At 41.7% G+C, this 14420-nt stretch overlaps 1 protein-coding gene across 3 annotated transcripts in view; it reads left to right on the top strand.

Annotated features, from left to right (window-relative positions):
* The first annotated feature begins 638 nt into the window (after positions 1-638).
* Positions 639-14420, top strand: part of Rassf6 (Ras association domain family member 6) — a 42772-nt gene continuing 28990 nt past the window's right edge. The window contains exons 1-2 of one of the 3 annotated variants that reach the window (XM_076546607.1): positions 639-766; positions 9542-9640. In XM_076546607.1, the coding sequence (XP_076402722.1) occupies positions 9576-9640 (65 nt within the window). In that variant the 5' untranslated portion in view covers positions 639-766; positions 9542-9575. Of the gene's footprint in view, positions 909-999; positions 1113-9541; positions 9641-14420 lie in introns of those variants that run through there. The other 2 variants (XM_006993521.4, XM_076546608.1) reach the window with 2 other exon arrangements.

Below are 14420 nucleotides of genomic sequence, written 5' to 3'. Positions count from 1 at the left end.
TTATTACGTGTGTGTTTGTGTGTGTGTGTGTGAATAAAAACACTATTTCCACAACGTCTGTCGTCTGCTTATCTTTTGGGTTCCTTTTGAAACTGAAGGTACTGAGAAAAAGTAAACTTCCCACACCCAATTCAGTAGATGAAATGCTGGTTACCAGATGCTTCTGTGGTGCTTCACAATATTATAATAATAATAATAATAATAATAATACGCCTACCCAGGACCCACAACGTCAGGTGGTCAGGCCGGGCAGATACCCTGGCGTTGCAAAATGCCTGGAAGGTTCTGGCTCATCCTAAGGGTGTGAGGGGAAAGAAATGCCTTGTGTACGAAGGTGCAGGTAAGGAATGGGGAAGCCAAGACCAAGGAAAAGAAATTTAAAGAATTTCAAGCTGAAAGACGAATTAACTTTTCAGAAAACACAACGCAGGGTCCCAGCTCCTGCCGTTTATCTCCATACAGCACAGGTTGGCTGGCGAAAATCACGCAACCTGACGTTGCAGACAAAGGTCCCCAACGTCAGTCAGTCCACGGTTCTCTGCAGAACCGTGACCCAGAGCAGTGCACCTGCCCCGCGGCTAGGGAGAGAGAGTAAACACTCCCAACATGCACTGAGGCGCTGGGCGTGGTTCAGGTTGCTCACACCCCACCGCGATGGGCAACCTGGTAATAAGTAACTGCTGCCGGCGCTCGCTCACTGTGCCCGGGAGCAGCACGGTGAGGCCAGCCATGTGCGCTCCGCCCCGCCGGCTTCAACCAGGAGCAGGTGAGTGAGCAGGTGCCGAGACAAGGACGCCGAGACACCCGCGGGCAGCTCCGCCTCCCCACGACCGCCAGGGACGCTCGCCAGCTCGGGCTCCGCGCTGCTCGATCGCAAGAGTCTCCTCTGCCCGGCGTGATAATAGCAGGTGAACTTGGAGGTGGAGGGGAAGAGCTCACAACCTCCGGGGTTGTGGGCGGGGGGGGGGGGGGGGAGTTGAGGGCGGGACCCGTAGAAAGTTGACTCTATAGTCGGGAAGGGCAAATGGGCGCGTGCATCAGTGCAGCCCTAACCCTGGTGTGAGTTGGCCTTAAATCAAAGTTTTCTCAGAAATACTCTTTCCCCGGACAAGGTAAGCTTGTGAGGAGGGTGGGGAAGAGTAAAGGGGAAGGTTTGGAGCAACGAGGCCACCCTGCCCTCCCCTTTCCCAAAGAACCAGCTCATGGACTTCACCTGAGCTGCAGAAATTCCCCACCCTAGCAAATTACTAGATTCCTGCGTGACGCCCCCTGTCTCTTCATTTAAAGTGCGAATTAAATGACCACATCGTAAGGGAAAGAGCCATTGACTTGAGGGTTTGGTTCAATATTCGTTTCCTCAAGACAAATCACAATGAAAACTATTTGGGATGTAATGAAGACCTCACCAAACAGTGGTTAAAAAAATCACCGTAGTTACGCGGATGTCCGTGCGTTAGCATCAAGATTCTGAAGCCAGCCGGGGTGTCATAGGACTGAATCTTGTGTCTATTACTTACTACCTTTGAATGTTATTTCCCATATCTAAGCCTCAAAAGTCTGCCATGTATGAAACAAGCATGATATTATCTATCACATAGGGCTTTAGTGGGGATTAAAGAGGTAGCAGGTATTCCGAAAATGGCACCTTTCCTCACCACCCACAAATCCGCAGCTCTGTAAAATGGGTGGTGTGGGGAGGGCAAGCTGACCCGAGCTAGGCAGATAACACCGGGCCCTAGGGACGCTGGAAGAGAACAATGCATCTAAGACCAAGCTGGTAACAGCGGGCAAGCATCAGCTTTCTGAGGAGCGGCGAAACTGCCTGGCTTCTCATCACATTCAAGTACTGAGCGTACCTGGTGGCCAATTTAAACTTAGATGCTATTCACTTTTATTTTGTGAAAGTCGTGCTTATGTCTAGGGAATTAAAACATCTGTGGTGGAAAAATTGCTATCTATCTCATGCTGTAGAGCCCTGGCCTTCAAGTCTCACAGGAAAGACTGCGTTTGAATGATTTTCCGCCAATTAGACGTCTGGGCCATGCCCTCTGTTGTAACACACATTAAATGGTTACGATCAAATGATGGTGCTGGTGCTTCGTCAGTCTCTCACTCTTCAGCCTAGATGACAAGGAAGTGACTTTCCTCATAAAGGGCCCTGTAAAGGACACTTTCGTTAGCTTTAGGAATGTCGATAAGTGGTTTGCCATGGATCTTGACAGAAAATCACCATCGTCTTAAGTATTCTTTTTTCTTTATAGGACTTCAATTTCCCAATGCACTTTTAATTAGATATTGACTGAAGAATTATGGATAAAATCCTAAAAGCCAAATGAACCAAAGTTCATCATGCTATGGTCTTTTAGTATCTAACAGTGATCAGTGCTGTTTAGCTTATAAAGTAATCAAATTTATTTAGACTAAATTAGAGTATTAACTGCACATTTTTCATTTATTATACTGAATATAAATGGCTGAATACAATTTAAAATGTTTGATTTTCTATCTCCTAACAGATATATCAATATACAGAACACTGCCAATTAGATAAATCTATTTGACTATGTTTAATATTTTAATATTGAGATTAATCTCTTTAACCACATTAAAAACTGTAAGTCTTCCTAGTTAAACTGTCTTGGTATACATATAAGTTTATGTGCTATTCCTAAGGTATATAACACTTCATTACAAATTATAGAATGTTTTAATCAATCAGAGAAAACCAAGGTATTTAAGAAATAATGAACTTTTCTAATTATGTTCAAAATAACATAATATATAATGCAGATAACATATCATTAAATATTTTATACTCAACGCTTAGTTCCCTAAAATGAGTAACTTATATTTATAACTAAACTAGATGTTTAATGCTAATAATAATCCATTTCCTTGTATAAATTCCTGGATTACAATGTAGATGGAGGATTCTGGGACTAACTGGGCCATATAGTGGTTTTTATTTTCAGCTTTTTGCAAGTTCTCCACACTGAACTGCATGGTGGCTGCATCAGTTTGCACTCCAACCAACAGTGAACGTGCGTTCCCCTTCTCCCACATCCCAACTAGCATCTGTTGTCAGTTGTTTTATTGATCTCAACCATTCTGATTGGAATAAGGTTAAGTCCCAAATAATTTAAATTTTCATCTTCCTAATTGCTAAGGATGTTGACGTAAAGATATATTTTAGCAGTTTTCATTTCTTCCTTTGAGAACTCTCAGTTGAGGACTTGTACAGTTGTTTTTTCTTAACTTGCCATGAACCTAGACCTATATGGGAAGAGGGAATATCAGTTGAGGAATTACCTCTGTCAGAGTGGCAAGTCTGTGGGGTATTTTCTTCATTAATAATTGATGTAGGAAGGCTCTGCCCACTATGGGTGGGATGTATATATATATATATATATATATATATATATATATATATATATACACACATATACACATATATACATATATATACATATACATATACGTATATATATATGTGTGTGTATATATATATATATATTTCCCAACATCTCATTTCCCCTAATATATATATACATAGGCAGGCTGAGTCAGCTATAGGGAGCGAGTGAGTGAGCACCATTTCTCCATGGTCTCTGCTTCAATTCCTGTCTACAAGGTTCTGCCTTGAGTTCTTGCCCTGACTTCCGTTTATGGATTAGAAACTGTAAGCTGAAATGAACCCTTTCCTCTCCAGTTTGGTCATGGTGTTTATCACAGCAAAAGAAACAAGCTAGGACAAGCTGGTATACCGCCTGTTGTTTAGTTGGTTCATTTGTCTTCTTGACTCTGGGGGCTTTTGTAATCGTTCTCTATGTTCTGGTTATCAATGCTCTATCCAACGGAGAGCTTGTGAATATGTGGGACAGTAAATGGGTTAAGCAGGCTGTATTTATGTTTATGGGTGTGTATTGTATGTGCACGGATAACAATAATTAAAGAACATCATGAATTTGAGAGGGGATAGCACGAGAAGAATTACAGGGAGGAGAGAGTGGGTAGAAATGATATAAATGCAATACTCATGTATGAAAAATCTCAAAACACATAAAAGAGGAAAAATTTGTTTTAGCAAAATAAAAATGAAATAGTCAAGTGTTGAAAGCGCAGCTTCTGAACAAGTACTTCTCAATACTATCCCTTTGCAGACATTTATCTGTGTCTTTCAAAAGTGTCAATTATAGTTCTTCCACACAGTTGGCACTGCTGATTCCAACAGCTGAACATAGGGATGTCTCCTACAGAAAAGAAGTCAGGACTATATCGAAGGAAATGTCCATTAATACTCAGGGTTCAGTCGATGGAGGCTCAAAAGAGAAAGTGTTATTTTACAACCGGGAAGTGAATGGGAAAAGTGAGTCGTGATCTTTGGGACAACAACTTTTAGAATTTCCTTTTGGAACCTCAGATGGAGCAGGGTTAAGCCTCACCACAGCACTGGCGTCCCCAGTTGATTATCATGACACCAGTTTGCCTTCCCTTCTGATCCCATTTCCCTCATCTCCACAAGGCACTCCAAGGAGAATAGACTGCATTGCATAAGTGCCATGGAAACAGGCAATAGATTTTAGAGATTTGGATTTCCACTGACATTCATCTGAACTGAGAGCAGTGGATGGCATGCTCATTTGGAAGTCCAGTCTTTCGGTCTTTTGATCCATATCCTATTTAATATTTCCTTAAATTCGAGAGTTGAACTAAAATATTTAAAACCAGGTGTAGTTACACAGGCCTATAATCTCAGTACTTAGGAGGTGGAGGAAGGAAGATCAGGAATTCAAGGCCACGTTTGAATTCCAAGGCAACTGTCAATCATGTCTACAAACAAGGCACTGTAGAAAAGAAAATTGTGGAGCCAGGCATTTCTTGGAAACCATGTTTCTATGAACTCTTTTCCTTCTTTCAAAAACTGAATAATGGCTGGAGTTACAGATGGCTTCTAGCAACATCTCACTTCCCCTAAGTGGAAGTTAGATCTGCTCTTCCTATCTCCAGGTTTTGAGAAAACACCTTAATTTAGTGCTAAATACATATCTGTACACCCTTATTGCTTCTCCGTGCAGGAACAATTGTCTCTGAAAAATAATGCCATGTTTATAGTCCTTAAAGTAATCTTACCTCATAATTAAAATACACACTTGTTCTTTCCATGTGATACTTCTGGGGTTATTTTTGTTTCTTAGTTACTTTTTATTGTGCAATGTAAGAGAAGTTTCCTATGTATGTTTTTTAAATGGACATATGAAATCAAGAGGAAAATCACTCATCCTCTTATAGCACTTAATTAATACTTTAGTGTTTCCCTATTGGTTAAGTGTATTTAATATTTTATTAATTTTTGTGTGTATACTTCATATACTCACTCTAAATGATGAAAAATAGTAGTAATCCTGTTGTGAAGAATCTAGTAGTCAACTTAAGGAAGATAAGATATGGGTAAATAAGGAAAGAGAGCAGTTAGGTGATGAGCAAGCTGTGGATAATGTATTATAAAAGTTCAGAAGCCAGAGAAGTCAGTCCTGAGGAGTTAGCAATGGTGTTCTGTTTTGGTTTTCTATTTGGCTTTTTTAAGGAACCTGACCCATTGGCTATACACTCAGATCTAGGCTATGTTTCCATGTCCTGCATGGTAGCAGGCTCAGGGAAGACACTCAAGAAATAGTTGGCTAGATATTTAAAGGAGTGAGCCAAGATTTCCACTTTTAAATAAGTAACCATTGAAGTCACCCATGCTTGGGCACTGAAAGATATTTTAAATAACCAGTCTATTTGCATTCATTTGGGACTTGAATTCTCTTCCTTCTCTCCCCGCCTTCCTTGTTCTGGTAACTGGCAAATCCAGGCATGCCCACATCTAAGCAGGAATACACAGCTGGGGCAAAGTGAACCCCAAAGGCCTCAGCTTTCTTTTCTCAGGTCCCGGGGCAGCCCACACACTGGTGCTGTCTGTCACCATCTCTGAAGGTTCCAGATCAGATCCATCTGCCAGCTAAGAATGATTGTGCTTCCCTGAGTTTCTTCCATTCAGGCTTCTCTTAATTAAACCTGCCTGCTGTCTCCAGGGCTGAGACTTGATTGCCCTGTCAAACTTTCTGTCTCTTGAAATCCATCCTATGGGGCAAAATGGAAAAGTAAATAACCCAACTTATTAAACCAGTGCTCTTATTTTATGCATAATCTAAGTCAGTCAGCTCTCGCCCCTGGGCCTGGTAGTGACTATGATTCACTGTCCAAGCAAAGGGCATGTTTGTAGCAACCATTTTCCTCCTCGAGTCATAGTGCATTGTGTTCCACCAAAGAACTCAATGCCCGAAGTATGACCTCAGAAAGTTCCAGACTTCCAGTTCTTCCTTGTTTTCCTACATCCTCTTTATCTCTGCCGCTTCTGACTGTTACTTTCTTCCTGAGCTTTTATGTAACCGATTCAGACCTTAAACCCATCAAGTCTCAATAATTTAGAAGATTTTCATCAGAACTCCATAGAGTTTGGTTTGCTGAGTCATAATGAACAGGACTAGGAAAAAAGGAAAGGAGAAACTGTTTGAATTTAGAGATACACACTTCGTTCTGAGTAAACAAAACCTCTGAGATTTTACCAAATCATTCTCTTATGTTTTAGTTATTAGAGTTCTCTGAACATTTTAGGCAGTTTTGGGATCATGCATGTTCAAAATTATTTTTATGCAATTATTACACCCTACTTATGAACACAGTGTTTTAATTCTTGTCCATTAAATTCTATTCAACTGCCTTCTTTTTTAAGGTTACATCTTTCAGAATCTTGGGAACCTATCTGCAGTGTACTTTAGCACAGATCACAATCTGACAATATACTTGAACAGTGATGTGTTTGCCCTTGGAAATAATGCTATTTTAGTTTTTTTTTTTTTAATGACTACAGAGAGATAGAACTGATAGGAAAGCTACTGCGATAATTCTACTCACTACTCAGTCTATCACACAGCACTTCCATGATCTTTCTCCTTCCAAAGATCCTCAGCCTTTGATGAGAATTTGCCATCTGACTTATAGATGGTGACTTCTGGGTCCTCCCATTATAAGAGCGGGCAAGAGAGCTCTCTAGGTCCTGGATTCAGGTTGTGTATTAAAAGTCCAGTCCAAGAGTACTTACGTGTAGATTCAAATCTGCTTATGACAGAAGGAGGGAGAACAGGACAGAGACTTAGTTTGGGTGCCTGATTGGACATGTACGAAATAATTGTGGAGGAGGGAATACTGGGGCTGAGAGGAAGTCAACGCTGCAGACTGAGACATCCTAGTGGAAACTAGGTGGTAACAGGGATCCAGAACTGAGAAGCTGGGAGGATTAGCACATTCATTTGTTTGGAAGTAGAGCCAGAGAATTGAAGATGGAACAGACTCTTAACCCAGCTCGTATTTAAAGAGACACGAAGACATGAGCAGGGCAGACTAAGACACTGAGACCTGTGAAGTGGCAAGAACATAGGGCAAAGTCACTGTTGCTCTGCCTCAAAAGCCTAAGCAGAAGGCTTATCACACGGGGGAAGAGAAAACTCAGTCCTGTCTAGTGCTGCTCTCAGTCAGACAAATTTGGCCAAGTACTGATTATTTAAATCTGGGAGGAGAGGCACAGGGTAAATTAAAGAGATGGTAAATAACCCATAAATTGATCCAGAAGGGAGAAGGTAGTGTTTCGGCCACATCATCATCACAGGAGAATCTTGGTGTGGGATATCTGCAATGCATTTTTGTAGGTTCTAAGAATGAAAAAAATATATAAGCAAAACTCAGGGTTTAGATGCTAGAGCAAGGTCTGTGTAACCAGACATCCAGATGGACTAAATCTTGGGAATGGGTGACAGCAGTTTGTTAGGCTCATGGGTCAACTATGTCTTTGTTATAAGGCAGCATAGCATGGAGAGGATTGTAGCTTGGATTTTGTCCCTTCTAACATGAGTCGTCCATGACACAGACCTTTGGCAATGATGTGCCACCAAAGACACATTCTCATGATTTGAACAAGGGCAGTAGAAAAGGAAATAAGACATAAATCAGTAATGACAACATGGGAAGCGGAAATACATAACCAGAGTGGTGCAGCTAAAGCAGCGTGAGGAGATTTGAAAGGGCCCACATGAGTAGGACACATCTGGACCTACGTTGGAGATTACCTTGTGATCAAGCTGAACAGAATAGGGGACACTTGATGGTATGAAATTTCATTACAAGAGGCCTGTCACTGAAGAAATGCTTTAGGGCTGTGTTTGTAAAGATAGGTTTAAAAACAAGTGAAGACATAAATGCCAGGTTAAGAGACTTAGGCTGTGTGTGTGTGCTAAGAGTGAAATCCAGGAAAGTTGGTACCAACAAAGTAATGTGATGGTCAGAATGGTAGAAGCAGAAGGAAGGAAGGAAGGAAGGAAGGAAGGAAGGAAGGAAGGAAGGAAGGAAGAAAGAAGAAAGGAAGAAAGATAGATTTAAAAAACAGACCACAGTAAACTATCCAGCTTAGAGTCTGATGCAAGATGTCTGTTGAGATCAGCAAAGTGCTTGAAGGAAAAGGGGTGCAGGAAGATTTTATGAGACTAGTAGAATAACTATTCCTTCTCCTTCTCCTTCTCCTTCTCCTCCTTCTCCTTCTCCTCCTCCTTCTTCTTCTTCCTCTTCTTCTCCTTCTTCTTCCTCCTCTTCTTCTTCTCCTTCTTCTTCCTCTTCTTCTCCTTCTTCTTCTTCTCCTTCTCCTTCTTCTTCCTCTTCTTCTCCTTCTTCTTCTTCTTCTCCTCCTCCTTCTTCTCCTTCTCCTCCTCCTTCTCCTCCTCCTCCTCTTTCTCCTCCTCCTTCTCCTTCTCTTCTTCCTCCTCCTTCATCTTCTCCTCCTCCTCTTCCTCCTCCTCCTCTTCCTCCTCCTCCTCCTTTTTTTTTTTATCATCTTCCTCCTCTTCCTTATTCCTCTTCTTTCCCTCCTGGTATCCCAGGAAATTAGGATATATAATGTATTTCACTTTTCTTAACCTACCCAAACAAACAGCTATGAAAGTAAAAAGAATCCCATATAGATCCTTTTTATTTAAAAAATTGAACTTTTCTTTCTAGCTTGTCTTTTGATTCTGAATATAGTGCCTGTGATTTTCTCGGCTCAAAACAATGATAATCATGTGTGTATTTATACAAAACAGACCAAACAGAAAATATGCTTAATATTTGTGACCACACCCTGATGCCATTTATGTGAACTCATAGTAGAGGTGATCCTTGGTATCTGATCTCCTCACGCTTCAGAGCCTGTAGGGTAGGTAATTGGAGGCTATTACATTATCCTTAGTCAACTCTCAAGCCAGGACTTGACTTCAGTGCCTGGAATCTTGTCCTGATCCAAGGTCCAGCCACTTTAGGTGAGGCGGGTACAGTAGAAAACCTGTGAATCCTCACACTGATTAAAAACATCCTCGTACACATTAGAGACATAAGCAAATACTCAATTTAAATATGACACTAACTTAGGGATGTCTCCCAGTGACAACACATTAATGCTTTCCTCATGTTTTAGGGCATCCTCGGATCATCTTGAGAAGGGGGAAAGGATGACAATGATGGATCACCAGTACCCTTCTTGGATCTTTGTCAATGAGAGGACATTCATAACCAGGTAATCATACACCTGTATGATATGTTAGTCTGCTCCAGTCACTGGGAGGATTTGCCAATTAGACTTTCCTAAGCATGACCTATGACCAACAAGACCAGTGCTGTGAATCACTGGGTAAGATTCTAGATAAGAAAGTAGAGTAGATTCCTAAAGACTGCTAAGCTGTGCGCTGTCATAGAGGAGCCACCCATGCCTCATCAACAGCTGACTGATTTCATTTAAAATTGTGCTTCAGTTTTAATAATTCAAACATGTATGAAGACTAAGTTAGGGAGATAACACTCATGGATGATAGTAATATACTCAGAGTTTGCGCCAATGCCAGGAATCATGCATTTAGTCCTTAGCTCTCTCTTTCTGCCTTTCCATTTCTGATACATTCCATTTTTCTTTTGACATGAGATTATATAAGAAATGGTGTTGGGGTCCACAGAGGTTTCCTAGTGAGATCTGAGCTTGCTTTACACAGCAGGGCTGCATTAGAGGATGGCTTGGCAACGTGCGTGGTTATCAGGTGTCTGGGATGGTCTGCACTTGGCTGTGCTGGGAAGGTCTTTTGCTCCACCCCTTGGCATTTCTATAAAAAACCCTTTAGAAGAGACAGAAGGGGCTGGTGGGTTTTGACCCAGACCCTCCTGAGGCTATCCCGTGTTTCTGTCTGTCTCTCTCCTCTATATTTCTATCTAAATCTCTTATCCCTCACTCCCCAAGAGTCCCTGGGGTCAATAAATGTGGGATCTGGCCCCCCATAATATGGCCAATATCCTTACTTCATTTCCTACACACAATAAATAGCACCTCCTATTGCTTTGGGAACAACAGAAGTTTAAAATCTAGAGAGATGAGAGCTGACCTTGCCTCAGCCAGGGCAGATCCTGAGAAAGAGAAAGAGGTGGTGCAGACCCACATGGTACCAACACATGCACCAAGTCGTACGGAGGCTGAGGTGCGAAGTGGAAATGATGCGAGAAATGCCAATGCTGTAGGAGAGAGTAACAAAGCAAAGGGCACTGGTGTGGCCAACAGCCATCACTAGAGGATAAAGATGAAGCAGAAGAGTGGAAAGAAAACATGAAAAGCCGACTCAGAGGGAGAGCTCTCCTTGTTTGTTGCTCAGACAGTGGCTGGCTACTCACTGTGGAAGGACTGTAATGAGCACCGAGCATTCGGCAATGAACCAAATGAAACTCTTGCTTTCAAGGAACTGAGAGTACAGCCAGTAGGAACATATGTGCTGAAATAAATGAGACACACAAATAAAACAGGAAAGCGAGCAGCGAATCCGGGCCAGACAGGCAGGGAGTCTCTAGTTCAAGGAAGTATTCAGGGAAGACCTTAGTGAAGACAGAGGAAGAAAAAGCTTCAGCTAAGTGGCTGTGAGCATCCCGACCTCTGAACCAGGTGCATACTGACAGTATTGGAATGGCCAGCGTAGAGGAATTAAAGCAGAGAGTTAACAAAGCTGAGATGAGAGACCCACAGGGCCCAGAACACATGGTGTTTCAGAGGCCACTGGGAGACTTGGCCTTTCCCACCCAATAAGGTAAAAAGCCATAGACAGATGTTGAATACCCCGGTGGCGACATCGGTCTGTCTGTTGTTTGAGGAGCACATTGAAGAAGGGCATCAATAGAGGCAGGGGAGTCACCATTCAAAGTGGAGATGGTGGTGCCCTGAACCATGGCCACAAGAGACGTAGAACAAAGACTGCAATAGACTGCCCAGCTTAGATACCTGTAGAGCTTAGCAAAGTGCCCAAAGAAAAGGGCACACCGAGGATTTAATGCTACTGTCTTGATAAACATTTTACATTATTTATGTTGCATTTACAGAATTAGAAACGCTGAGAAGATTTAAAATACGTAGATTGAAAGAATAAAAGTATCCAGATCAAACATCCAGGGAAAATGCAGTTTAATTGTGGCTCATTTATTACCTTAAACAGACTCCATTTTACATAGCAGGGACCACACTATATCTTATTTTACAAGCCCATCATTTGATTATAAATATTTCCCCCACACCACTAAAGGAAGTCTTCCTAAAGTGTTTTTGATTGGTACAGTAGCATTCAGTGATACAGAAACACTATCCTGTAGTCATTCCCTAATTTCTGTCTTCAAGATGGCTGTAGTTTTGTTTTGATACATAAGGCTGGTTGACAGAAATGGCAGGGAATCAATGTGTACAAATAAGGCAAGGTTACTTATTAAAATTAGCTCTCTAAAAACATCTGCTTTCGCCAACAGCTGAAGGTCTCATGGCCTCTCTTCCTTATTTCTTACAGGAGTGCTTGGTTATACTAGGTAAAATGTAAATCACTTGAGGTTAAGAATTACCCATTTTTTGCATATGTTTCACAAAGTTGGACAGGTGGGTGAGCTTAGTGTATGAAATGATTTTTAAGAGAAACATAGATGCTCGTCTTATTTTAACCCTTATGGAAAATATTAAGACATCCAGACTGCATTGGGCTTTCTTTCTTTCATCGAGGGAAAGAAAGGGTTTATTTAGCTCACCTGTACATTTAGCCTTAACACTTAATATGTACAAAATATTTTGACAAGCATTACGTAATACTCAGCTATAATATAGGAGAAAAAAAGGAATGGGTTTTGAAAACCTGTGAACATTGCCACAATATTATTTCTCTGCAATTAAATATGTCACAATGAAGCTGCATGCTGTTGGGGATGTTTCTAAAGTAGATGCTCAGGACCTTTGTTTTTTGTCTTTGAATCGGTCAGTTGAAGAACCCAGAGTTTGTCTTCCGTAGTCCAGTTAGACCGTGGCTCTCCACATGCTCATTAGAGCCCTGTATGACTGAGCACCATCAGGAAGCAGCACAATCCCACAGACATGATGCATCAAGATAGGACTTTTTGGGGGCTGGAGAGATGGCTCAGAGGTTAAGAGCACTGACTGTACTGTTCTTCCAGAGGTCCTGAGTTCAATTCCCAGCAACCACATGGTGGCTCACAATCATCTGAAATGAGATCTGATACCCTCTTCTGTCACACAGTCAAACATGCAGACAGAACACTGTATATATAATAAATAAATAAATCTTTAAAAAAAAATAGGACTTTTCAACCCAGGGTCTGTGGAACGCTTGATTCTGATTCGGAATCTCACCAACAGTACAGACGCCGGGCTCCGTCCCAGAACTGGTCTGGTCGGGTGACTCTCCTGCCTACTGAACTCACTGAACTGCTCACAGTAGGAAGGGCTGAAGTTCTGGCAACTTCTAACTTTCCATCATAAAACTCCCGAAACCATAAGATATCTCTGTAAAACTGTCATCAAAAAATGATAACAATACTGCTGGCTGATCCAGTATATCCACATCTGGCTAACAGCCCCCACTTGTTTACTCATGGAAGCATGCTTTCAGCTCCCTGTCTGCATTAGGCATCATGGTAAACAAAACAGAAATTGTTAACTTATTGAGGTATTTTCGTTTGCCTGTACCGAAACGCAGGAAAGTGTTGGGAATTGTTTTTAAAATATGAAAAAGTAGTACCTACCTAATTGAAAATTTGGGTTCAGCACCTTTAAGGAGAATTCACATATGAGCAATAAAACAAGAGGTCTGAGGGTCATGGCCCTGCAGCCAGCAAAGCACTTGTATCTTAGGACTGGGTGACCGTTTGTTTTCCAGACTTCCTGGCTCACAGGTGTTGGCGTCAGTTCCTTTGAAGCTCCAGTAACTATGGTTCCAGTTGCTGCTTCATGGCCTGAAGACACCACTGTGCTGGGTGCCCATGCAAATACTCCAAATTAAATATGCTTCCATTAACTTGGTTGCTTTCAAAGCACCTTCATTTTACCTTGTAAATCAGGACACTTTAGACGTGAGTAAATACCAGCCCTGTATTTAAAGCAAGCAAACAAACAAAATGTCCAATCCAGTTTCAAATGCAGGTCGGATTTCAGAACCCGGTAGGGCTTTGTGCTTCTCAGAACCTGATATCAACCCTCACAGGCCAAAAGGCACATGTGCATTCCTGCCCTTAGTAAATAAGTTTAATTAGCATGGCGTCATGAGCTTGTGCAGAAAGCACATTATTCCTCACAGCTTTTTTTTCCAGGCATGCTGGCCGGTACCCTTTGCTGAGACAAAAGAACTAGCCACCTACATTTCTAAGCACAAATTATACACAAAGGGACAGTGTTCCCGAGGCTGCCTCCTACCTGGCTCCAGAGATCCAGAGGGCATTGTTACAGTGTGAGTCCAGAGTCTCCAGATCAAAGGAGCGAGCACCAAGCCCCAGCCAGTGAGGTCTATGAGAAGTATTGCCCTCAGGAAGGCCACTTCTGAGTTTAATGAGGATACTAAGGTTTTTATGGAGTCAAGGGTTTAAAATGTGCCCGAGACAAAGAGTTTGAAGCCTGTGCTTGGAATCATCTCCTTTAAAACATGGACATTTTTCTGTGTGGGGATTGTTTTAGAATTTTCACAGTATTACTCTCTGATGATCTGGTGAAAATAAAGAATTATTATTAAAAAAAAAAACAAAACAACAACAACAACAAAAAAAAAAAAAACTAAAACCCTGAAGGACACCATAGGACTGTGTCACAGAAAGTATGTGTGGAAAGACAGTACTCCTCGTTAAAAGTTCTTAATGCCAATATTTCCCCAAAGGCATATGTTGTCAGTCATCACTGAGTGTATCAGTGGCAGTCCCCTGCTACGGCCAGTGGGACTGCTATGTGACCCATTCTGTTACTCCAGCAAGTTCAAAAACCCAGACCTTTCTGAGATACACAGAGACTT

This window comes from Peromyscus maniculatus, chromosome 10 (genome assembly GCF_049852395.1).
Source record: "Peromyscus maniculatus bairdii isolate BWxNUB_F1_BW_parent chromosome 10, HU_Pman_BW_mat_3.1, whole genome shotgun sequence".
NCBI lineage: Eukaryota > Metazoa > Chordata > Mammalia > Rodentia > Cricetidae > Peromyscus > Peromyscus maniculatus.
The sequence above is the reverse complement of the archived record's forward strand: the minus strand, read 5'-3'. Positions and strand labels throughout refer to the sequence as shown.